General features: G+C 58.8%; 1 protein-coding gene across 1 annotated transcript; it reads right to left on the reverse strand.

Moving 5' to 3' along the window:
• Positions 1-4: 4 nt before the first annotated feature.
• PRCC (proline rich mitotic checkpoint control factor) lies at positions 5-21,958 on the reverse strand. The gene is made up of 7 exons (XM_047704416.1): positions 21,223-21,958; positions 11,958-12,005; positions 8,864-9,430; positions 6,373-6,468; positions 4,560-4,703; positions 2,665-2,730; positions 5-449 (listed from the first exon to the last, which is right to left on the reverse strand). Exons 1-7 carry the CDS (start codon positions 21,688-21,690, stop codon positions 363-365), a joined length of 1,476 nt encoding a protein of 491 aa, XP_047560372.1. The 5' UTR covers positions 21,691-21,958; the 3' UTR covers positions 5-362.
• Positions 21,959-25,814: the final 3,856 nt, after the last annotated feature.

The following is a 25,814-nucleotide window of genomic DNA, read 5'->3' on the forward strand; positions in this document are numbered from 1 at the left end:
CCAAGTCTGTCAGACTGAATGTTTTATTTCAACAGACATCCCTGGTTTTTAAAAAAAAAAAAAAAAAAAAAAGGAGAAAGAAAGTGGAGGGAGGAGGGGCTCCCCGTTTCATCACCCCAACCAGGGAGCCGCGCGCCCGTTCAGGAGCTCAGAGCCCCATCCGCAGCGTCGCTCCAGTCTCTGCTAGCTCCGAGGCAGAGGAGCTGAATTTTCTAACTTGTGTTAAGAAAAATCTATCAAATGTGTTCATTCTCGCAGAGGCGAGGGCCGGGGCCTCAGGGACAGAGAGCCTGGGCTTGGAGCAGCAGGGTCCCCGAGGTGAGGCCGGGTGGCAGGAGCGCAGGGGCGGCGGGTCCGGAGCCCTAGAACCCGTACTTGGCCTGGGTCTGCCGGCGGCTGAGCTTGTTCTCCGACCACGTGTTCTTCAGCTCCAGCTCCCGCTCCTTAGCCTGTGGCGAGGGACACGGGCGCACTGAGCCGACTGGGGTGCCGAGGGGCCTCCCTCTCGCCTCTGCGGGCTTCCCACCTAACATCTTCCTCCCCCAGACCAGGTACGGGGAAAGAGCAAAGCCCCCGAGACTTCACTGTCTCTCAGTTTAGCAGAAAGGGAAGACCCTGGGAAGGCAGAGAAGAAGCGGCTCTTCAGGGAGCAGACAGCATCTCTCTGGGGCCTGACGGGCTGAAGCAGAGGAAGAACTCAAGAATCCTGGTCCGAGGGCACCTGGCCGGCTCCATCAGAGGAGCAGGCCGCTCCTGATCTCTGGGTCACCAGTTCAAGCCCCATGTGGGGTATACAGATGACTTAAAAATAAAATAGCGCCCGGGGGGGCTCAGTCGGTGAAGCGTCTGCCTTCGGCTCAGGTCATGATCCCGGGGTCCTGGGATCAAGTCCCACATCGGGCTCTCTGCTCAGCAGGGAGCCTGCTTCTCCCTCTGCTGCTGCTTCCCCTGCTTGTGCTCAAACACACTCACTCTCTCTTTCTCTCTCAAATAAATAAAATCTTTAAAAGTAAATAAATAAAAAATAATTTTTAAAAAGATGTTATTTATTTATTTGACAGACAGAGATCACAAGTAGGCAGAGAGGCAGGCGGGGCGGGGGGGCAGGGGGAAGCAGGCTTCCTGCTGAGCAGAGCGCCCAATGCGGGACTCGATCCCAGGACCCTGAGATCATGACCTGAGCCAAAGGCAGAGGCTTAACCCCCTGAGCCACCCAGGTGCCCCAATATAAAATAATTTTTAAAGAAATAATCCTGGTCCCCCACCTGCTGGAATTAAACTGAATCCCTCAGGAATGGGGGCAAAGGCGAGTTGGAGGGCGCATCTGAAAGGAAGACAGATCTGGCGCCTGGGACGCCCGACCAGCCAGTCAAAGAGGACAGGGAGGAGGGAGAGCACAGGGGAGGACCGTGGATAGTAGGGGAGGAATGGGGAGGTCAGCCTCCTAGGTGTGGACAGGGCCACACTGGACGCCAGCCCCGCCACAGCTACGCTAGGGGATGCGGTTTTGCTGCTGTGCTGAGTGGATGTGGGACCTGAGAAAGTCACACCACTTTCCAGCACAACCGAGAGCTGTGGCAAACGGCCTGGAAGGTACAGAACGGAGACTTTCCTCCGCTGACCTCAGCATGGCACTCGGGGAGTGAACAAGCGGTGCCCTAAAGAAGGGCTCGTCGATCCCACCACACAAGAGTAATGGGCGCCGGCTCCCCTCCCCTGAAGAAGGTGGGGATTGAGAGCTTGGGTCGGAAAGAAGTTCCTCGCCTCAAATCTTTTCCCTACCGAAAACAAGACGGGGTAAGGACACAGGGGGTCCCTGAAAAGGAAGGTGAAGCCATGAGGGGAACAATGGAAACAGGTTCCCCACTGAAACCTGCGGGCAGCACGTGGGCCCCAGGAAAGGGCGGGGACAGCACACTGCCGGCGGGGCCCAGAAACGCGTCTAATGACTAAATGAGGACTTCAGAGGTGCTGGGTCCTATCCGGTAAGTAACATTCTAATTCCAAAATACATTTTTGGATCATCTGTGTTAATTACTTGTGTTGGTATTTCTTGCCACAGAAGTGGGAGAATACAAAGTCAGCCTCCTGGGGCGCCTGGGGGGCTCAGTCGGTGAAGCGTCCCACGCTTGGTTTCGGGTCAGATCATGATCTCAGGGTCGTGGGATCACCCCGGGGTCAGGCTCTGCGCTGAGCACGCGTCGGCCTGAGATTCTCCCCGTCTGCCTCTCCCCTCGCCGGTGTGCCTGCTCAGGCTCTCTCTCTCTCTCAAATAAGTAAATAAAATCTTAAAACAAAACCAACCTCCTTATCAGGTAGATATTTTGCTAAAAGCAGGTAAACCAACCTTTTCCTTTAAAATAGTTTCTTAAATCCCTAGATAAGCTTGCTATTTACTTATTTATTTTTTAGAAACTCTCTTTAAAAGAACCATATGAGAAACCACTTCGCTGCCCTCTGGGTTCGTGTTCCCGAGTCTCAATCACTCCAGGCCCTTCCCTCTGAGCCTTGTGGGAAGGGAGGCAGGAGCACAGTGGGTGATTCTGAAGGACTCATCGCCCCCTGGTGGCCACGTGGAGAACCCGCCCTGGGCCAGGCGGCAGGAGGCTGGCCCCCAGCACCGTCACAGAGCCCGCCAGGCCTCGGGCTGCCCCGCCCTCTCACCTGATGGATCAGGTACGTTATCTGGTGCTTCCGCCGCTGCTGGCCTGTCGGCTGCTCACCTTTCTTCTGCGAGGGAAGAAAACACCATCATTAAGCCACAGGGAAAGAAGGAGAAGTATCTCATGTGCCCAGGTGGGCCAGAAGGCTGAGGGCTAGAAACCAACCACAAAGCCCAAATCCTGGGGGACAAAAGTCAGCTTGTGGCTGTTTTTACATCTGTATACTTACAAACAGTTATTTTTATTAAAGCCGTTATGCAAAAAACCCAGACTTAGACGACCTGCCTGAAACCACCTGATACTCCCGCTGGACTGGAAATACTGGGGTTGGGACCGCGTGTTCCCAGCCCAGCAAGCAACACGGGGCTCTGCGCACGGTGGACACTCGATGCCAGTTACAGTGCCTGCAGGGGGTCTAAACCCGCATCGGCCTAAGGCCACAGGCGACCTACGTCCCTTCAGGCCCTCTCGCAACCCTGCCGGTCTCCCCGGCAGCCCCGACTCGTCTCTTCCCTCCTCCCGGCAGTGCGCACGCCAGTCCTGCAGTTCGAATCCCCACCGTCGCCCCACCTGTCTCCAGGCTTCTAACCTCCACCCAGAACGGCACTGAAGCCCTCACCAAGCCCTGATGCAAAGGCTTTACTGTCAAAGTCTGTACTGGTCCTGCGGTCTTCCTGCCCTCCACCAGAGCTGTCTCAGACCAGAAGCTTCCTAATCAGCTGCACCAGCTCCCAGCACTCGTCTCTGGAGTGTCCTCAGCAGCCTGTCATCCCTCATCAACACTCGAGCATCCTGATGTCTCTCTCCCAGCTCCACTGTAAACGCCTCAAGGACAGGAACCGTATCTTTTCCTTCTTCTTACAAAATCTAGCTCTAATACAATGAGATGGTGCAAAGAGAACCTGAACCTGGGGAAACGGCGAACTCCAATTCCTTGCTGCTACACAACATCCCTTAACACAACCGTCAAAGATGGCCAAGGAGGACCAGCCCCGGCCCGCGGTGAGCACCGTTACCACGCATGATGCTTCTCGATCCACAGTCAGGAGATCGTGCTCTCCTAAGTGGTTTTTCCAGGAAACAGTCATAGATCTGTGCTGCTCTAACCACAATCCTTTGCTCTGTCCTGTATGACCGCCAGCATTCAGTTAAAACAAACGGCTGGGGCTTGGATGGCCATCTGTGGCCACAGAACAAAGCAGAGAAAGTCAGGGGGATGAGATGGCCATGGGAGTAAGATGCCCGACCTTGGCCTTGCTGGTGCTGGGCTCAAATCCAGGGCTTCCCCACATTTCCCCCTGCTGTGGCAGCCTCATTAATGTCCACACTTGCTGTACTCAGCTACTAGGTGGAGAGTTCATTACACGGAAGAAAATGAGCACGGAAGGCAGGAGCACGGCGTGGGACGCGTGAGGAGTAAAGCATCTGAAAGCCACAGCTGGCTACGATAGAGCGGAGAGAGGTTGCGTACGCAGAAGCTGAGCCCCCAGGACTCTGCTGTTATGCCCACACCTCCAAGATGTGCTGAGCCAGGCCCCAGCTCAACAGCACGGAGGAAGGATCCGACTGTCGGCAGAGGGCAGAGCCGCCGCCAGCTCCGGCCAGCCAGGGAAGCAGCATAACACGTCAAGGCTCTTCCCAAGGGCAGGATGGGAAATGGCGCCCCCCCCGCCTCCCTCCTCACTCTCAGCAACCAGGCTCCACCGTCCAGATGGGAAGCAGAGGGCTGCAAAGCTCTGGAAGGCAGAGGTAGCTTCCGCGAGGCGCGAGCACACCCCACAACACAGGCAGCAGGCGTGTGTGACAGGTGCTGGACGGTAACGGTCAGGTGTGGGGTCAGGACAGGGCTAGGCCCAGATTTAGCTTTGGGGCCACACAACAGACCTTCCCACTTACTTTGCTGAATGACTTCATGGTCTTCTCTTCTGTCAGTGACTTGGTCATCCACTGCTGGGCCCCACTGAGCTGGTCGTCACCTTTGATCTCCACAAAGTTGACCTCCTCCCTCCCTCGGTTCCTCTTGCCCTGTAGCCGCTTAAACTGCAAAGGACAAAGAAAGCAGGAGTAGGGGCTCTGGGTGAGAAATCGGGATGTCACTGGTGATCCAGTATTTATGGAATGGTCTTGTGACTCCCCACTCCTCTGCGCCAACTCCCTGACCCCTCCCAGGACAATGTCCCCTTTCACCCCACCACCCCTGATGCCAGAGGAAAGGCTGCTTCTCAGCAGTTCTGCCCTCAGGGAAAGGGAGCCCCAGGCAGCGGTTCCCAAACATGAGCTCAGGGTTCATTGCTGGGAATTTGTGCTCAAAATGCAGATACATTGTATCTACTGAAAAGACTGCACCCGATTTTCAAATTAAGAATTCAGGCTAGGGGTGCCTGGGTGGCTCAGTGGGTTAATCCTCTGCCTTCTGCTCAGGTCGTGATCTCAGGGTCCTGGGATGGAGCCCACATCGCGCTCTCTGCTCAGCGGGGAGCCTGCCTCCCCCGTCTCTCTACCTGCTGCTCTGCCTACTTGTGATCTCTGTCTCTCTGTCAAATAAATCTTTAAAAGAAAAACAAAACAAAATAAACCAAAGAATTCAAGCTAAAAAAAACCAAAATCCTAGGATTTCTCCTCTAAAACCTGGTTTTCACACGTCTGCTCCTTCTCATTGGTTTGGTCTCACAAAAGGCAGCAGATACCACACCAGAGCAGACCCAGAGAGGGAGACGGGGAGAGGGAGCCGCACAAGAAAAGCCTGGCAAATTTTCTGGGAGACTGCTACTCTCTCTTCTCCCTCACCAAAAAGGCAAATCACACCAAAACCACCCAAAGATGCGCCTGGAAGGCAGAGTGGGTAAGGACTCCAGGGAAAAGCACTCGAGGTGCCTCGGGGATCCCATCTGTTGAGTGTCTGCCTTCGGCTCGGGTCATGATCTTGGGGTCCTGGGACTGAGTCCCAGGCCGGGCTCTCTGCTCAGTGGGCAGTCTGCTTCTCCCTCTCCCTCTGCCCCTCCCCACCACTGTTCTCTCTCCCTCTTAAAATGAATAAAAAAAATTTTTTAAGGAAAAACAAAACAGAACACTCAAGAGACTACAGTGGAACTCAGATCCCAGTCTGAGATTACCAGCGAGGCTCTGAGGGGCATCCCGCCCACAAAAACTAACTTTTGCCAGAGGATGAGCCCTCTGCGGCCTCCTAGGTGGAGGACAGAGGGGCACGGGCCTTATTCATGGGGGTGGGGGCTGTTTCCGCCCCAAATCCACTCCCCACTTATTCTTTCAGGCGAGTGAGCACCACATTCCGGCTAAGCACCCGACCACCCCCACCCAAATTCAGCCCACCCGGCCCCCGCAACCACGTGTGGCCACGGGACGAGAGTCTTGGGGAGGAACCTTGGGGAGGTTTCCTAAACCGGAGGGAGAGAGCCCTTCCTCCGGCGCTCTCCCCAGTCCGCCTCTGCGGCCATCGCTGGCTGGAAGGCTGGAGGCCCTAAGCAGGGCCGGCAAACTGACCGTCAGGAGGGCCAGACCGCCTCGCGCCTTCTTCCAGGAGCAAAAAAGCGAGCTGCCCTGACTTAAGCCACCACGCTGGAGTTTCCCGGTTACGAGCTGCCGCAGTGAAGCCCAATTCAACACAGCTAAAAACCCCGTTTTTTCTTTAGTTTCAGATTTGAAACCTGGTGTCCACGGGTCAGAGCCGGTCACTGGTGCGTTAACTTACTGCCTCGTCATCGATGAAGGAGGCGTCTGGGGCAATTTCCTGGGGGGGGACCAGGGCCGGGTCCTGTGCAGGATAGTAGCCACCACTGTAATAATCCTGCAGCCGAGAGGGGACAAAACACGCCAACTGAGCGGGGTGGGGGGGGGGGGACACAGAGCAGACCCCACCCGGGAGCCCTCAAACCCACCAGTTCAAGCCGCCGAGCCCAAGGATCCCAAAGATGCACCCTGGACCCAAGAGCAATCCGCACTACCCAGACAGGGGACACAGTTCCGGGAAGGGTGACAGGAAATAAAGACCCTCCCTCCCGCTTCAGTTCACACTCTGCTCCCTCAAGCCTTCCGCTTCTGGAGGTGATTCCCAACCCTTAAGCCACACTGCCCTCGGCCCCGCCCCGGCCCCGCCCCTCAGCATCGGCCCCGCCCCCTTGGCCCCTCCTTCCTCGGCCCCGCCTCTCCTCTCCTCGGCCCCGCCCCCGGCTCCCCGTCAGTCTCACGCTCCTCAAGCGCTCCTGATGCGCTCCTGATGCGGAGACAAGCTCCGGGTGAGCAGGGGGAGTGGTGTGAGGGCACAGCATTCCCGCTTCTAGTCTTACTTGGGGACTCAGGACGCAAGGACACCGCCGGCAACAGGCCGGGAGGGTGCAGATCTAGCACAGAACATGAATTACCTAACCATACCCCTGAGACTAACACTGTGTCTGACACAATGTTTCCTTGCATGAAAACAGGAAACAAAATCTGCGATTACAGGGCGGTGCAGAATTTACAACAAGACGGGGAACAAGCCAGGTGTGTGTTACCACACACTTAGCTCTGGAATCTGAGGACCAGCCTGAGACCCACAGGTGCTGCGGGTCCCAGAGAGAAAGGGGTGCAGGCAGGGTGAGCCCCCAGAGGGACACCGGGAGAGGCGCCCTTCCTGTCATACTTTCTCCCAATTCTTCCCCTTTTGCCCCTAGCTCCAAAAATGATGCTCTAAGAACATTCACTTTCTGGTGAGCTAAATGGAACCTAAGGTTTAATACGGACCAAGAAAATACATGAAAATACAGAGCGACTGGAGCACAATTTAAAGTACTCACAGAAAGAGACATGCAACCGCAGGGTGCTGAGCACACGTAACATGCTCTCATGTGCACAGACTGCCTCGTGCAGCTTATAAATGGATTCTGAATACCTGTTATTCATTTTAAATGGCTTTTTTTTTTTTTACTAAAGAGGTCAAAACACTCTTATCTTCCTCCTCCTTCCTTCTAACAATGTTGAAGGGAGATACACGGTCCCTGATCCGCCTACAGGACACATGGAGGCTCAACAGCAAACACTTAGGAAGTATTTAGAAATTGTTGGGGCGCCTGGTTGTCTCAGTCCGTTAAGTGTCTGCCTCTGGCTCAGATCATGATCCTGGGGTCCTGGGAACAAGCCCCCGTGTTAGGCTCCCTGCTCAGCGGGAAGCCTGCTTCTCCCTTTCCCTCTGCTGCACTATCTGCTTGTGCTATCAGATGAATAAAATCTTAGAAAAGAGAAGAAGAACAGGGTCCCCCCAAAGCCCACCCACGATGGGTCCCTGCCCATGCCCAGGCTGAAGATTAACAATGGCGGTTCAGAATCGCAGCGGTCCCAGGGGACTTCAGTCTTGGAAAACTGCCGCCAGCTGCCCCTGCTCCGCCAGCAGCCCCGCGGCCAGCCCCCAAGTGCCAGGAGTCCCCTAAACCCACTCGCGAGCGAGCGGCCCGCTACACCCACTCCCACGCCACCCACGGCAAAGCCGAGCAGCTCCGCCAAAGGGCACTTTGACCGAAAGTCATTACCAGGCATTTGCTGTCCCAGGCACCGCGCTAAGTTGATGGGACAGCCTGGCGAGACCAAGAGGCCACCGCTCTTAAGCCCCTGGCACGAGGGAGCTGCTCGGACTCACACGGCATGTGATTCAAAGCCCAAACTGCCCCCGGGCCCCCCCGCTCTCTCACAACACAAATCCCGGCACCCCGGCTCCCCAGGGCAGGCGCCTCCACCCTTCCGACCCTCCACGGCGCGGTCTTCCGCATCCTCCCTTCTCCCTCTTCCCTGCTGTGTCGACTCTCCAGATCCCCCGGCCCTCAGCCCGTCCTCTCCCGGTCCTGCTCTCGGTCACCCCACCTCCAGCTCACGCATCCCCGCCACCCCACCCGCGAGGCCACCTTGGATCTCCCAGACCGGAGGCCGCTCGTCTTCCGCCTCCTCCCTGCCCGCTCACCGGCTCCTGCGGTGAGGGCTGGTGTTCGGAACCGAGGTGTCAGTCCTGTCGGACTTCGAGACTCAGGCAGTTTTAGACCCATACGGCTCAGGACAAAGGTAGCACGTGTTGGGGCCCCACACGTACAGGAAAACCAAGACGCCAGAAGACAGTAATTCAGCCTCAGTGACAGCACGGAGGCTGCGTCGCTGGCCCACGGCTCTCCCTGGCTGCCCCGCTCCAGCGCGCTCCGGCCGGCCAGGCCTCTACCCACCTGATAATAAGCACCAGCGGCATTGGCGTCGCCGTATGTGGAAAACTGACTGTAGCCGTAATCCTCCCCAGGCTTGGGCATCCACGGGGCCCCACTGGCGCCCGCGGCCATCTTGAACTCAAGGGGCGCATTGGCCGCATCGTCCTGGAAGGCCGGCTCTAGTTCTGTGCCTGGAGGCAGCTCTTCAGGGATGGTGGGGACGGGGTAAGGGTATGGCTCAACTCCAGGCGGCTCAGCCTTGTCAGGGAGGGAGAAGAAGTTCTCAGGGGCCACCTCCTCGTCACTGTCGTCCTCCTCCTGCGTGATCTGCTTCGTCACCTGCAGGGCGGCACTCTTGGCGGCGGCCTTGATGGCAGAGGGCGACGGCGTGGTGGTCGTGGTGCCCACGACAGAGGCGAGGGGAGAGGGCTTGGTCTTAGAAGCCTGTCGGGAGGGCTTAGCGTCGGAGGAGCCGTCCGCGGGTCTCCGGGAGAAGGCGTGGGGGAGGAGCAACCTGTTAGTCTCTTTCACGGTCAGGTTTTTAGGTTGGGGAAGCAGGGCAGACAGACCAGTCCCCTCGCCGGATCCCTGGTGAGCGCAGGTTTGGGGAAGGAGGAAAGACACGGGACAAGTGAGATCTTGGGATCTGTATTACCAGCATCAAGAACGAGAACTACGGATGGGCACCCCAGCCTACGACCCTGCCAGCCCTTGTTACCTCCTTACCTCTGCCCACTCAGCCCACCCAACTGGGCTGGACTCTCCCACCCCAGGCCCTTCTATCGGCTGCTTCTCCCAAGGTAAGATGCCGTCCCTGGTCTCCGTGGCTCCGTACCGCTGCCCTCTGCCACAGAGTCTTCCCTGATTCTGTGTTTTGGGCAAATGTGATGCTCTTTTTCTTTCTTTTTATTTAAATTCAAATTTAATTAACATATACTGTTTTATTGGCTTTAGAAGTAGGATTTAGTGATTCACCCATTGCATACAACACCCTGTGCTCATTACTTCAAATGTCCCACCCAGTTACCCCATCCCTGCACGCCCCCCACCCCCACAGCCCTCTGTTTCCCGGAGTTCAGTGGCTCGGAGGCAATGCTCTTATCCCACAGCATTCTTCTTCCCCAGCAGCCCAGGGCTCTCTCCAGCCGACTGCTCTGCCTCTCTCCATGCCTTGAAGGCTCATTTTAACATAGGAACCCTCTGCTTCCTTTGGACTGCTACTCAAAATCAAAAACAAGGCTCTGTCCAAAAGATACCCATTCCCGTTGCCCAAAGTCCTCCCGCTGCCCAAGGACAGCCCTACAGACAAGGCATATTCAGCTACGCCCCCGGCCAAGCACTGAACTTCTCAATCTGAAAGCTGATTAGCTCCGCCCATCCGGAGCTCCTACCACCCATAAAAATCTCTCTGATATTGCTTTCTGTATGCTACAGGGCCTGCCTAGCCTACGTGTAGGGCTGAGGGAGGTGTCCATTTGAAAAAGGAGAATGGAGGGGCGCCTGGGGAGCTCAGTCAGTTAAGCGGTCATGATCTCAGGGTCCTGGGATCAAGTCCCGCATCAGATCCCCTGCTCAGCAGGGAGTCTGCTTCTCCCTATCCCTCTGCCCCTCTCCTCTGCTCGTGCTCGCTCTCTCTCAAATAAATAAATAATATCTAAGAAAAAAAGGAAGGGGGGAAGGAAGGAACAAAGGGAGGGCGGAAGGGGAGAGTGGATAAGGTCACCAGGCCCCTATCCTGGAAGGCCAGGATTTGTCAGCCCCTTGGCCAACCAGCGCCGGGGGCAAGTGAAATGGGGCTTGGGAGTCAGGCAGGCAGCAGGCTCATCCCGCCAGCGGGCACCCTCCCTGCTGTGGGTCCTGGAAGACCGCAGACTAGAGTGTGCAGGCACCGGGCCGACATGCCACGTGGAGTGCCTGCTCAGGCGACCCTCAGGTGTCCAACTCAGACAACATCTGGGGTCGCAGCCACGGCCCCCAGCCAAGCTCTCTACCCACCCACCCCCGCTGCGCGCTGGCAAGGCTGCTCTTGACTCCCGAGGCCTTCTGAGCCCGTGTCCTCCCGTGGCTAGAGCTGCCCACCCACCTCGACCAGGAAGCCATTCTGGTAACGGAGAGCTGGCCTCCAGCGGCCTCAGCTGCCGGCGTGTGAGGTGACTCCTCCCCCCTCACCACTGTAAGCAGAGCCACAAGCTCACGCCCCCAGTGCCCTCTCTCCCTCCCACATGACTGGGCCATCAGCCGTCCCAGAGGTGGACCGACACCTCGGAGGCCTCAGGGAAGGGGGCAGCCTCAGCATCATGCACCTGAGTCCGGAGATGACAGCCTGAGAGCCAACACCAGTTCAGCTTTTGTTTTTCTGGAGACATATGGTCCATGAGCTCAGAGAGCACTCGAGGCCCCGAGTACGGGGAAAAATGGGAAGAAACTCCCAGGGGCCAGAATCGAGGCGCTGGGACAAGGGGGAGCAGAGAGGTCATCTCCCGGCATGGTCTGGTTGAGGACTCTGGGTCACAGTTCCGGAGCAGGAGCCCAGTGCGGCAGGGACGGGCTGGGGCTCCAGGGTGAGACCGCGAGTGGGACCCCGGCCCGGCCCCACTCGCCAGCTGAGCCCGGGCAGGCTCCTTCCCTCCCGGGTGCCCCAGGCAGGATGTGGGGGTGATGACGACCCTGGGCCTTGGGGGATTCGATCAAGCAAATGCTGGTTAGGCGCTCAGAACAGCGCCTCGTACGCAGGAGATGCTATTTACGTGTTTGTTCTCCAGGTTAAAAGTGAGATGGGGAGAAGATGGAGAATTTTAAAACACAGATGTTCCCTCCCATGGTTCTGGCCCTTCTGTTTCCTACTCTGCCTCTTGACATGATCCCTGGAGCGGAAACACACGGCAACTCCTGGTTTCCACGTCCCCCACCCCGCCGGCGCCTGCCGGGCAGCCGTGAGAGGAGGGCAGAGAGCACAAGGGCGGGAGTCGCCCAGAAAAACCACCCAGAAACGGCCAGTCCTCCCGTCCTCGCATCTGCCTAAGCGCGCTGGGGCAAGCGCCGGGCGCCACAGCTCCCGCTCTCGGCAAGCAGCGCGGGCAGGGAAGAGGCGGCCTCCGCACGCCGCAGAGCTTACCTGAAGAACAGTTTTCTTCTTGGAGGGCTCGTCTTCCTCGGAATCTGACTAAGAGAAAAAGAAACGGAGTAAGGCCTTCCTGCGAGACGGCGGCGGAGGAAGCAGCCACGTCAGGGGAGGGCCGTGGGAGGAGGGCCGCGCGAGGGTCCCCCCCATCTTGTCCCTGCCCCACCGAGTGCCCCTCGAGGGCAGAGCTCCTCTCCTGCCCCCGACGTCAGACGTAGGGGATGTGCCCAGCTCCCCAGGCCACTTGTTCTCCTGCCCCAGACCTGTGGCACGACCTTCGCGCCATCAGTTTCTATCCCGTCAAAGTAGAACTCCTTCCTCCCTTGTAGACTTGGAGGGAAGAAAAAGCTCTGCCCGTTCTCCTTGTAATCTGTCCCTGAGAAGATGAATGCGATTCGGCCTGCGGTCGCCCCCAGCTCAGCCTCACGTCCGGAACCGCTCATCCAGACTCCATAACCACACGGCCGGCGGTCTCCGGCGGGAGTCAGTGGTGTGTTAACTACTCTTCTGCGCGGCATTAAAGGTCAAAGCCGTTGAAGAAATCCATTCTCTCCCCAACTATGATCTACTGTCTGCCAGAGAGTTGTTCGTGTCCAGGAAGAAGGCAGGCCAGTGGGGACGGTGAGCGCCTGGGGCAAGACAGGTGGCCACTCGTGCCAGCCCTGACTCACGGGACCGTTCCCAGCACAAGCTCTCGCACGGACCTGCACGCGCCGCCCAGCGCCGGCTCCTGCGTACCCCCAACCATCAGAAGGGGGTGAGGCATACGAACAGCGAGCTCTACCACTCAGGTTTTTAAAACGTTAATCCTAATCCCCAAGCCAGGAACCCTGACAGCCTTCCGTCTGTGCCCGGGGCCCTTGGTTTGGGCATCTGCGCGTAACGGGCCTCTGAGACCCGCTCATCACCAAGCTTCTGCAAGAACTCAAACCCTCCGCCTTCCTCAGCTGAGCCTCCTAGCCCACAAGTTCCTTCTTGGGCTCATGGGCGACAAGGACCTCACGGTAGCTGAGAACCTACTCTAGGCGAGACACGGTGCTCCATAGAGAACTTCCCGACGGCTGCCCCGGGCTGCGTTACAGGCAACGCTGCGCTGGCACGAGGCAGGGCCTGGAGTGGGGAGAGCCGAAGACCACTCACCCCCAGGGGGCCTCCAGGACTTTGTGTGTGTGCGGTGACACAGAAGAAGTCCCTGCCCTCAAGGAACTTTCAGTCCAGGAAGAAGAACAAGCACCCAGGGCGCCTGGGTGGCTCAGTGGGTTAAGCCGCTGCCTTCGGCTCGGGTCATGATCTCAGGGTCCTGGGATCGAGCCCCACATCGGGCTCTCTGCTCAGCAGGGAGCCTGCTTTCCTCTCTCGCTCTCTCTGCCTGCCTCTCTGTCTACTTGTGATCTCTCTCTGTCAAATAAATAAATAAAATCTTTAAAAAAAAAAAAAAAAGAACAAGCACCCAGTAACTGCAAAGGTGGCGGTAAGACACAGGACATCAAGGGGCACCGGAGAGCGCAGTCGGTGATGCTTCCCGCCCTTGATTTCAGCTCCGGTCTGGTGTATCTCAGGGTCAACATCCTCCCCACCCCTGTCGAGCTCATCACTGGGCTCAGAGCCTGCTCGAGATCCTCTCAGTAAACTAACAAACAACAGGAGGACGTCAAGCGCAGCTCAACATCCCCTCAAAAGACCTGCTGGTCCTACATTCCCTTCTTTCCCACGGGGGCCTCCCCTCAGCACCCGCCCTGCGCCTCGACCTCAGCCCCGGGCCCTCTGCTGTGTCTGCGCCCTGGACTTCCTGACACCGAACTCCCGAGAATCTTCCCGGCTCTGTGAACATGACATTTTTCTTTTTTTTAATTTTTAAAAAGATTTACTTGGGAGAGAGCACACATGCGATGGGGGCTGGGAGGGGCCGAGTCAGAGAGAGTCTCAAGCCGACTCTGCGCTCACCACGAAGCCCCACCCAGGCCTTGATCTTACGACCCTGAGATCATGACCTGAGCCGAAGCCGAGAGCCAAGGGTTGGACGCTCAACCAACTGAGCCACCCGGGTGCCCCTGAACGTCACATCTTTCTCACTCATATATATCCTTGCCTTTCCCACCATCTAGCTCAAGACTGCCTCACAGGAGTCTGTGTGCAATGATTTCCGCCACTCACCCGCTGCCACAGGCACACGCATGACGAAACCTGGAAGGGGAGCCCGCCCTGGCACTTACGTGTGGGGTCTGAGGGAAGGACGGTCACCCAGGGGCAGGCAACTGCTGACACTTCCCTTAGTCCTCTGAGCAACACTTCCCAGCAGACGCCATCGCCTCAGCTCCGACGGCACGGAGGGGAGGCCTGGCGAGGTTCCACGGCAGCTAGACTCGGCGGGAACCAGGCCCTGCGTCTCTACAGAGACACCACGCCCAAGGTGCCAGCCCAGCCCGAGCACCCCCGGAGCAGGCCCCGCAAGACCCCACAGGACACACCAGGAGCACAGGCACGAACCCAGAAACACAGTCTGAGTCTCAGCTCTGCTGCTTCTCTGCCACCCCCGAGCCTGCTAGAAAGGACACACACGTCACAGCAAGACTGCACGCGCTACTGGCACAAAGAGGGACGTCATTAAAATTCTAGGCAGAGTTCAGGGACTCTCAGTCTCTCCGGCCTGCAAGATGTTAAACTCAAAGGAACAGCCTGAAGCCCCCAACCCCTCACATTTTGACCTGTTCTGTCTCCAGCTCCCAGGCCTCGGAGACCCCTGACCACGCCCCACCTTCTGCCCACGAAGCCTCGTCCCCACCCGCAGACCCCGGGACACAATTGATCTCCCACATCTTACACAACAGCTCCCACTTCAACGAACTAAAAACAAATTTTAGGAGCGCCTGGGTGGCTCAGTGGGTTAAGCCTCTGCCTTCGGCTCAGGTCATGATCTCAGGGTCCTGGAATCGAGCCCCGCATCGGGCTCTCTGCTCAGCAGGGAGCCTGCTTCCCTCCCTCTCTCTCTGCCTGCCTCTCTGCCTACCTGTGATCTCTGTCAAATAAATGAATAAAATCTTTAAAAAAAATTTTTTAGCCAAGTTTAAGACGATGACATCCATAAAACCAAAAAACAAGCACATTCTCATTTCTCAAATGTGTGACAACAGAATGAGGCCCCATGAGGCTGACTGTCCCACGACCGACAGAGCCGGTGGCTAGGGCCACGCGGAGGAAAGTGCCGTTTTCTCCCTCAAACAGCTCACACTGCTTCCATGGCACTGTCGGCCCCGGTCTCCAGGTCTCCTGTACGCCTGCACGGACTGCAGGAGCGGCCTGCTGCTCCTGGATTCGGGGAGCTGCGACAGGCTCTCGTGATCCCCCCGCCTCGGAACACCGGGTCCTAACCCACCGAACTGGCCTTTTTTTTTTTTTTAAAAGATTTTATTTATTTATTTGAGAGAGAGACAGTGAGAGAGAGCACGAGCGAGGAGAAGGTCAGAGGGAGAAGCAGACTCCCCATGGAGCTGGAAGCCTGACGTGGGACTCGATCCCGGGACCCCAGGATCATGACCTGAGCCGAAGGCAGTCGTCCAACCAACTGAGCCACCCAGGCGTCCCCCCACCGAACTGCCTTAAAAGTCATCTCGCAACGCGCACAAGCTATGGCAGAGCCCCTGAAACACGGCACCCGAGTTGGAATCCGCCAAGAGCACTGAGCCCCAAACCCCGTAAACCCCTGACTATCCATCTCTGGGGAGGGACAGAGCAGAGTCTCTGCATCTGAGGGTTGATAAACAGGCCTCGGGGACATCCGGGACCACATCGGGGCCATGGGGCAAGTCCAGGGGGCCTAGGGGCGCGCACTTAGGGAAACTGCCCCTGCCCCTCACATGAACTCGCACCACCTCTGCCCTAGAGGCCGTGGCCACACGGAGCTTCCTGGACCCACTGTGGAGGCTCAGAGGCCACGTGAAGCCCTCGAGGCTGTGGGGGACACTAAGCTCTAGCAGAGAACAGAAGGAGAGCTTCGAAAGAAAACCCATGTCTGGCGCACAGTGCGCCAAAGCGCGGGAGGGGGGCGAGGCACTATGGGCGCCCAGTGGCCTGGGGCCTCCCTCGGAGCCCTGCAGAGGAAACGTCTGCTCGGCTTCCTGGAGACCCTGCTGAGGTGACGGGCTCAGCCCCAGCACACGTCTCATTTAGACGCAAGGAGAACTTCCTGGACGTGGACAGGGACAGCAGCACACTGGACCTTTCTCCTTTATCACAGCAAAATACACACGACATAAAACATGCAACTGAGAAGGATTGCGTGCACTCAGCGGACTGCACCACCATCACCACTGTCCACTGCTGGAACTTTCCATCATCCCAAACACAGTCTGTACCTCCCAAACCACAACCACTGTGGCCCCCTCCCAGCCCTCCAGCCCCCGGGCACCGCTCCTCCCCGCTCCGTGTCTGTGAACGCACACACGTGGGGGGCCTCGCACAAGGGGGGGGGGCCCACAGCACGTGCCCGTCTGCAGCCGGCGGGCTTCCCTGAGCACCCCGCTGTACACGGGCCGGCGTCTCCTCCCTTGCTCGGGCTGCACAGCGGCCCACAGCATGCTGCTCATCCGCTCACGTGTGCTCGGACACCGGGGCTGCTGCCGCCTTTGGGGCAGCTCTTCTCACCTGGGACGCAAACTGCCGGACTAGAGGGGCACCCGGCCGGCTCAGTCGGTAGAGGACGTGACTCTGGATCTCAGGGTTGTGAGTTCAAGCCCCACATGGAGTATGGAACTCACTTAAAGGAAGTTTTTTTAAAGAAATTTTTAAAAAAAGAAACCGCTGGATTACAGAGAAATTCTAAGTAACTCTGAGGGACTGCCCAACTGTCCCCACAGGAGGCTGTCCAGCGAGGGCCCCCACGACCCCTGGAGTGCTGACAGCAGCCAAGGATGGGCCAAGCGGCGCTGTGTGGTCAGACCCGGAGACAGGGCGATGTCCGAGACCCCAGAGCACCGGGGCCCAGCCAGAGCGGACCCTCCTGAGCTTCAGAGGCACAGACTGGTCGTGCCTTGGATATAAGTCATCGGTTTCTTCTTGGCATCCTAAGAGCCCAGGGCCTCCATGGCCACCACTGTCCTCCCCGCCCCAGCTGCCAAGAGTGACAAGACACACACCGGAGACTGCTGAGCAAGAACGGAAACAGACGTTTTCCATTAAGCCGGCCCGCTGGGATCTGCTCATCTATGGAAGCCTCCCTCCCCGTGGCCGCCTCCCTCTTATCTTCCCGGGCTCTGGCGCTGACAGACGCCCTCTCCGGAGCGGCCATCTCTAGCTGCCAGGGCCCGGAGCCAAGGAGGAAATGAAGGCCCAGGCAGACACCCCCCCGGGCTCCAAACTCGAATCACTGGTCCGCTCCTCGCTATTATCCCAATCAGTCAGACTCATCAACTCGTTTCCCTTTTCAGTCTCCGGGATCCAGTGCGGACCCGCGCCCTCCGGGTAGAGCGGCGCCTCGTCTGCCCGCGGCCGCGCCCCACGCCTGCGGCTGCTCGGGGCTCTCTCCGCCACAGACGCGGCGACAGAGGCAAACAGGCCTGCGGTATTTCAGACCCATCTCTGTTCTCTCGACTCGCCGGTCCTCCGTAAACGAGGGGCGATGCTGGGCTGACAGAGTCCCGGCCCCTGGGCAGGTGCCCCCACGGATGTCTGTGCTCCTTCCCTCCCGACCAAGGGCTGAGGCTGTGCTCTCTCCGCTGCGGTGGACGCTTACTCCCTTGCATAACAGAAATGACCAAAACGAACGAAACCTCCCATCTCACAGCTGCCGATGTCCCACAGTCCCGGTGAACAATCTGAAAATACGGGTAAGACTGAGCCAGATGACCCTGAAATGTGTTCGCTCCGGAACGCATATCCTGAGACCGAGACAGCAAACTCACTTCTCTAACGCTGACCTTCCGTGCCCTGACTTGAGAAGTCCGCATCCCCCAAGTCCGCAAAATCAACAACCGACCTGAGCCCGGAGCAAGGCCGGACCACGGAGATAAGAAGGGCAGAGGCCGCGGCGGCCCTCCGTTCCGCGGTCACTCCTACCTCCTCACGCAACTGCACAGCTGACCCAGACAAAGAACTGGGCACTGCCTGTCCCCACTGCGGCCCGGCTGCCCGGGGAGCTGTCCCCGAGCGGGACCGAGCGGACCGAGCGTGCGCGCTCGTGGAAAGCCAGACTCGGGACCGAGCGCCGAGGCCCCACCTGGGCTGCCTGCTAAGAGGAATTACACAACGAGAAGGTGGCGGTGTGGGTGGCCACCGTTCCCCGCAGGAAGGCTGAGGAGCAGAGAACACCTGCTCTGCAGACAAAGAAAAAAGATCAGACACGTCGAGAGCTGTGTGGGTCCCCGACAGACCTGTGATTCCTGCCTCCAGCCCCTTCGCGAGGCCCCTCAGCGTGTGTACGACGCGTTACTGGTCAAGCTAGCTCGAGGTGCCTTCTGACACTTGCGGCCAATTAAATGCACCCAACCCCCAATCTGTCCCGTTCCTGTCTTCCCTCACTACATGGCGCCACCACCCTCCCAGCTGCCTGAGCTACAAGGCAGGGGCCAGCCTTAGCCCTGGCCTTCACCCAGGCCATCCCGTGGACGGCCTACACCGACCGGCCACTTCCGCCTCCCGGACAGACCTGCGCCCCTGCGCCCAGGCCAGCACCCTCTCTCACGCTGTGCCCACCAGCCTCCCTGCAGGTCTTGGCCACTCTGTGACCAGGGGACCCTTGCTGGGCCTTTAAGGGTGCTTCCCCACCCCAGGGTCACATACAAAGGCCTTTGCGTGGCGCGCACAGCCCACATCCCTGGCCTCTGCGCCCTTCCCAGGCTCCCCCTCCTGTGCTGTACTGACGGCGGGTGCACCCCCAGCACCGTCGCTCTCTCCGCAGGGCCCCTGCAACAGTGCCCCACGACCTGATGGCTCTGGGCTATGCACCTCTCTCCCTCTGGCTCCCTCCTACTCAATTATCTCCTCTCTGTCCTGACATCTCCTCGCTCCGGAAGCCTCCCGACCTCTAGACTGCGTCCTGCGGGCACCCATCCGGCCTCGAGCTGGGCGCCCGCCAGGTGTGCTCCCGCAGCGCCGGCTCTCGCGCAACTCTCCCCACCTGACCTCAGGTCTACCTCCTCGTCAGTCTCGTCCACCAGACCGCGAGGTCCTCGGGGACAGAGCCGATCACGGTCACCCCTGTCCTCTCGGCTCCCCGCACAGACAAGCGGCTTCGTGCTGAAGGAGTGAAGGAGCGAGAGTTCGGAGTCGGTAACTTCTGCCGCAGAGCCGAGCCCTGAGCGCCAGTCACTTAAGGAAACCTCATTCGTTCCCTCAAACGTGTACTCGGAGCCGGCTGGGTGCAGGACACAGAGCCTAGACGCAGAAACGCTCAGAACCGGAGGGGCAACAGCCGCCCTCACGTGGCCATCCCCAACTCTCCGAGGCCACCTCCCGCGGGAACCACGCGTTCGGAGACCGCCACCAGCTCAGGCAGGGCGACGAGGGAACGGGGAAGCTGAGGGCCGGCATCTGGCTTTCTCTAACAACCGTGTAGCTTCGCGCTCAGGAATTTTCGTGAGCTCCACTGACAGAGGAGGGGCGGACCCGGAGCCCTTGGAGCAACCACCCCGAGCCCGCCTGGACGGAAGGTTCTAGGACCTCTCCCAGCCACGCTTTCTAAGGCTGCCCTCGCGGACCTGGACACGAGCTCCCTCACGGTACAAAGGGCCGCGCAGCCCACAGCACCGCCTCCCCCAGACCTCACACTTACTCCACCACAAACGAGGTGCAGAGAAACGTGAAGAAGGGAAAGGAGAAGCCCGAGGACACGAACCCATTTTTTTCTATCTTACTCAGGGACTTCTGTCTGCTCGAGGTTAAGTCAAGGCCCAAGTACATTTCAGCGGAGCGACAGGCGATCCTAGAGACAGAGACGACAGGCTCGGGTGAGAACACGGGAGCGATACGAAAGCCTGTGGAAGAAAGTCTGCAACGAGACAGCCAGGGAGATTCCGGAACGTCCTCCCACGTCCGCGCAAGCTCATCCACTCAGAAGACACGCAGGGGCGAGGCCCCGAGCAGTCTCAAGTGCAGGAGACCGAGCGGGGCTAGGACGCCGGGAGCCCTGCCCTCGCGAGGCTGGCACACCCGTGGACGGAGCGGCGGAAGGAGCCACAGGAGGCCGCGGGGCTTGTGGGCAGCCCGGGCATCCCCGGAGCAGCCGGCTTGCAGAGGCGAGGCGGGGGACGGCAGGCTGTGTGGGGAAGGTGCAGAGCGACCCGGGAGACCGAGCAGGGACACGGCCCGAGACAGAGCTGCGCGCCTGCAGGAAAGCAAGAGCGGGATGAGCTTCTCTCCGAGGGTCACCACGGGGCGAGAAGGCCTGACCAATTCACTCTGCAGAAGAGAGAAGCGGAGGAACTCGCCAAGACCCTAAGCCGCCACCCGCAGGCCTCGTGTCTCCCTCACTCCCAAGCGCTCACCCCAGAAGGGACCTTGTCTCCCGTTCCCACACGCAGAAAACAACGTAAGCTCCGCCGCCTCTTCTGCAACCAGGACCCAAGCGCCCCAGCTCGTGGGGCGTGGCCACACCTAAATGGGGAAACCGAGGCAGGGGCCTGGAAATGAGCGGCCCATGCCTTCACCCGCACTGTGTCCTTCCCTGGGGAAGGTCGCACACCGTGGACCCCTGCTTGCCCCGCAGACACCAGAGTGTCATCTCCCCGAGTCCTGCCATGAGGGGAGGGCCGGTGCCTGCCCGCGCCCTGCACTCAGCACACGCCCGAGTCGGCCCGCAGCGCGGAGCCCGCCACGCCTCTCTTCCTCTGGCCCTGCGGTTCCTCGGCTGGGTGCCCCGGGCAGGTGCGCCCGAACGTCCAGCCGGGGCGCAGGAGCCCTGCCTCCTCCGTCACTTCTTCCCGCTCCAGGCTTCGCGCTGCGCCAGGACGAGGAAGCGAAGAGCGGCCCGAGGCGCAGACGCAGCAGGGGAGCCGCACGCAGGGTGGCGGCCGGGGCTGTGGGCGCCGGGGCCGGCCGAGGCCCTTCCGCAGGCGGGTGCAGCCTGCAGAAACCGCACGAGCAGGTCCCGAGTCGACAAACGCGCTGCCCGGCTCGCGCGGCCGCAGGAGCCCCGCGGACCGCAAGCAGCGGCCGCAGGTACGGGAGGCGGTCCGGGGACCTGCAGGCCCCGCGCACAGCCCGGCCCCGGCCCCGGCCCGACCCGACCCCGAGGGGCCGTGCGGGGCTGCCCTCCCCGGACACTCACATCCCCCTGATGCAGCTCCGGCGCCGCGATCTTCACGGGCTCCGTCCTCTTCTTTGGCTTGGGAAGGCCCAGGGGGGACCCGGCACCGCCCATGGAGGGGGGCAAGCCGAGACCCGGGCCCCGGGGCGAGGGCAGCCCCAGCCCCAGCCCCTCCCCAGCTCCCGCCGCCTCAGCCGGGCTCACGCCCGGAGGCGGGGGGAAGCCTCCGAGGCCGAAGGGCAAGGGCGGCGGAGGCTGGAGCCGGGGGTCCCCGGCGGGCGGGGGCAGCAACAGCGGCGGGGGGAAGGCTGGGGCCAGCATCTGGGGGGGCGGAGGCAGCAAGGCCGGGCCCTTGGGTGCGGGGAGAGACGCGAACAAGCCCCCCAAAGTGGGCCCGGACGTAGGGGCCGCCGCCTCCTCCTCCTCCGGCTCCGGCTCGGCCTCATCCGGCTCACTCTCATCGCTGCTGGCGTAAGCAACCAGCGACATGGCGCCTCCCGCCTTTGGGGCGCCCTTGCCGGCAGACGAGGCCTACTTGAGACCGGGGATCCCGGAGGCCTAGTGGGCCCCCGCCACTGGGCGGGGCGGGGCACCGAAAAGCCCGCCTTCTCCGTACTCTGGGGCTAGACGCGGCAGGAGCCCATGGCCACGGTAGATTTCCACCGAGTAAGGCTTCCCTCTTCACTTAAGCGCCCAGTCCCGGGCAACTACACACAGCTAATGGCCGCCGAGTCACTCCGCCTCCTCCTCGCCTCACCAACACGGAAACTACAACTCCCAGAGGACACTTTGGCCACAACTCCATTCTCGCCGCCGGGAGATCAGCGCAAGGCACGGCGGGAGTTAGAGTCCAAAGAAGGATTAAGGGTCGCGCAGAGAGCCAGGAGGGAAACCCGCCTCTGACGCGAGGACTTCTGGGATGAGTAGTTTCTCTGGGCCTCTGGCGATCCCGAGGGAACTACAAGCCCCATCAGTCACTGCGGTAGTTCCGGAGCTGGGTGGGAGAGCACTTCGGTACTTGAAGTTCCCTAGGGTAGCCTCTTGGGCGCTAAGGTTGATGGGAGTTGTAGTGCTCGTAGAAACTGCAAGCGCTGTCGGGAAGGAGAGTGAGTCGGCCAAGGTGGCGGACGGGGAAAATCGCTTAAAGGGGAAGCGATCTGTGAACGAACAGATGCAGCCCCGAGTCGCCTGAAACCGGGAGTTGGAACAAAACGCCCCAGTAAGAGCCGGGCCCGAGAAACGAGTCGAGAGTGGGGGATGAGTGAGAGAGAATCGAGACTTCAGACCTAAGGATACACGTCTGCGAGCTGGACAAGGGGACCCCAGAGTGGGGGTGACTCCCTCGCCCTGGCCAGGGCGCACATCCGCGAGGACACCCGGCTTTTCAGCTGGCGCCGGGCCCCTCTGCAGCGGCCAGGGGGAAGGAAGTCGGGCAGGACCCGGAGGGCAGAGCCGGTGCTTGAGCCCCGTTCCTTCTGCCGCGCGCTTGGGGGCGGTCCGGAGCATCCCTGAGCCCGTCCCCGTGGGCCTCCCACCCGGCCCCCGCGCGCGCCCTCTGCGCCCGGCTGATCCGCCGGTGGCCTGTTGTTTGTGGTCGTGCGACCTTCGCGTCCGTCCCGTCGCGGCTCGTGGATGCGCCCGCCGTCGCGTACCTTGTTCCCCTTCTTCGTCTCTCTGCGCCCCTTCCCGGCTGCCGGTGACTGCATGTCCTCTGTCGCCAGCTCCGTGCGAGCCCTTCACAGGCTGACCCGCCTCGGTGCGCGCCACCCCCGGGCTCCCCGAGAGCAGAGGCCCCGGAGGTCGGCCCCTGAAGACCGTCGAGGTTTGGGGAGGAGGCCAAAGAGGAAAATGGAAAGGTTTCTGCCAGGGGACCGCGATGATGGCAGCAACCAAGGGGGACCGAATCTAACATCAGACAAGATGCACGATCCCCTCCTCCCACCCTGTCCATGTGTCTAAAATCTCACTCTGCCTGCATAGACAAGCTCGGATGCCACCTCCTCCAGGAAGCCTCCCCACGCCTGTCTGCTCCCGGCTCTGGATGCAGGGAGCAGTTTTCCTGCCTACCAGTTCTTAAACTTTACTGTGCCTAAGATCCTGGGAAAGCCTCTTAAAAATGCAGATCTCTGAATCCCAGCCCAAGAGATCCCTTTTCAGCAGGTGTGCGGAGGAGCCCCGAGGCTGGATTTTTAAGAAAGTGCTCACAGGCGCATGGAGGACCTCCCAGTCCTCCCTCGCAGCTGCCATGCTTCGCACAATGCCGACTTCCAACACCCGCTCTTCACATCTAAGTTCCCGAGCCTGCTTTCCGGTGACTTTGGGCAGTCACACCTCTGAGTCTCAAGTTTCTTCTTTGAAAAAATGGCTAGAGTATTAGGGGTCTTGTCTTACTTCTGTAAGACGCACCTGACGTCAACCCGCAGTGAAATGATTTAGAACCTAAAACACAGAGGAAGACGACGGTCACTCTCGTCAGTACGTCTTGCTGCACCGCAGAGGAGAGAGGCCTTGCACCCTGTCTGAACTGGGGCCTCTCACTGGGCCCTCTTAATGATTCGCCTTAGTACGAGAGCAGAGATCCATGGAGTGTGGCATCAGGGATCCCCCCACCAGCTCTCCAGTCACGCAAGCCCACCTGTGAGGCTCCCAGTTAAGCTGCAAGCTCTTGCCCACAGGGAGAAGATGGCCTTTTGGTCCCTCTCTCTTAAACAGGAGCAGCACTAAGGATTACATGCTGAGGAAAGTCTCCAACAGGAGGGACAGAGACAGAGCCAACAACCGGAAATAGAGAAAGTGCAGGGAGAAGAAAACTTTAAAAATCCTATCAATCATTTCCCCAGATAGACAAGAGAAAATACTGGATCCATGAAACAAAACAAAATACCATAAAAAGTAATATGCGGGAGCTCCTGGGTGACTCAGTCCGTTAAGCATCCGACTCGTGATTTTGGCTCAGGTCATGACCTCACGATGGTGAGATGGAGCCCTGCGTCGGGCTCTACACTGGGTGTGGAGTCTGCTTCAGATTCTCTCTCCCCCCTAAAAAAGGTAACATGCAGAAAATATAATAGAGCTCCTGAGACCTAAAAATGTAAAAGCATAAATAAAGTTCTCACTAGGAGCATTGGATGACACAGGAAAACCAGAGAACATCCCAGAAAGTCCAACATCTACGTAATATGAGCTCCAGAAACAGAGAACAGAAAGGAAAACGAAAAAACAGACGGGAGGAACTAATAAAAAGGAATTTTCTTTTTAGGTAACCTCTGTGCCTAACAGGGGACTTGAACTCACAACCCTGAGATCTGGAGTCACACGCTCCACCCACTAAACCAGCCCTGTGTTTACAGAAAACTCCCCAGACCTGAAGGACAGGAGTTTTCAGACTGCAAGGTCTACCAGCCGCTCTGCATAATGAATAGAAACTGACCGGCATTGTCACGAAATTTCAGAACGCTGGAGACCAAAAGAAGATCCTACGTGCTTCTGAAGCCAAGACACGGCCAGGTCCGGAAAGAACGCCGCAGACTTCCTAACAGGACACCCTGGAAGCCAACGGCGGGAGCCAGACCTTCAAGACTGTGCAGGAACAACCCTTCCAGCCTGGAATGCGACAGCCGGACCATCAGTCAAGGGGGCGGGGAGAATGAAGACATTTTCACACAAGGGGGGTCTCGAACCATCTCCCCTGTGAGCACCCTTTCTCAGGAAGCTATTAGAGGATCAAAAACCTGGGTTGGGGGGACATAGTAAATCATGAAAGAGAAACACCTAGAATTTAAAATACGGACCGTGGGGCGCCTGGGTGGCTCAGTGGGTTAAAGCCTCTGCCTTCGGCTCAGGGTCCTGGGATCGAGCCCCACATCGTGCTCTCTGCTCAGCGGGGAGCCTGCTCTCCCCCTCCGTCTGCCTCTGCCTACTTGTGATGTCTCTATGTCAAATAAATAAATAAAAATCTTTTTAAAAAAATAAATAAATCAAATACCGACTGTGCCACACAGAGGGGGCGGGGCCCAGGGAGCAGGGGAGGGAGGTCGGTGTGTGTGTGGCTGGTGTCCCCCTCCTTCCTGCGGCCAACAGTCTGGTCCGGGACGGAAGGCCATAGGAGTCATGTCAGCAAGAATTTCAAATTGATGGTGTATCGGGGGCATCCAAATATTTTGAGAAGAGATGGAAATAGTAGATTTGTGGCTGATTTGATGAATGAGAATCTAGAAAAACAGACAAAAACAAAAATAGTTAACAACTTAGGGAAAACAGAGTGTTAAGCATAAGAGAAGACATAGTCACGGCTCAGATGTCGGCGATATGTGAACACTGACTGTGAAGACAACGGAAATTATCCTGTGACTCTACCGGGATGATGGAAATTTGGGGGACAGGACAAGTCCGTGCAGCCGAGATGGATGGAGGGAAGAGCGAAACGTACTCCAGAAGGTTCTGTCAGCAGATAATGCCACAACTGGAGAAATCAAGATGCAGCCATAACAGCATGTTGCTTAGAAATATGGAATTAAATCACCAAAAATTAGTTAAAGTACTTTGCATGTTGAATGTTGTCGTCTCTGGAGAGGGAGTAGAGAAAAGTGGGGGCTGGGACCACTATTTTGGAT

Source organism: Lutra lutra, chromosome 15, assembly GCF_902655055.1.
Source record: "Lutra lutra chromosome 15, mLutLut1.2, whole genome shotgun sequence".
In the NCBI taxonomy this organism is placed as follows: Eukaryota; Metazoa; Chordata; class Mammalia; order Carnivora; family Mustelidae; genus Lutra; species Lutra lutra.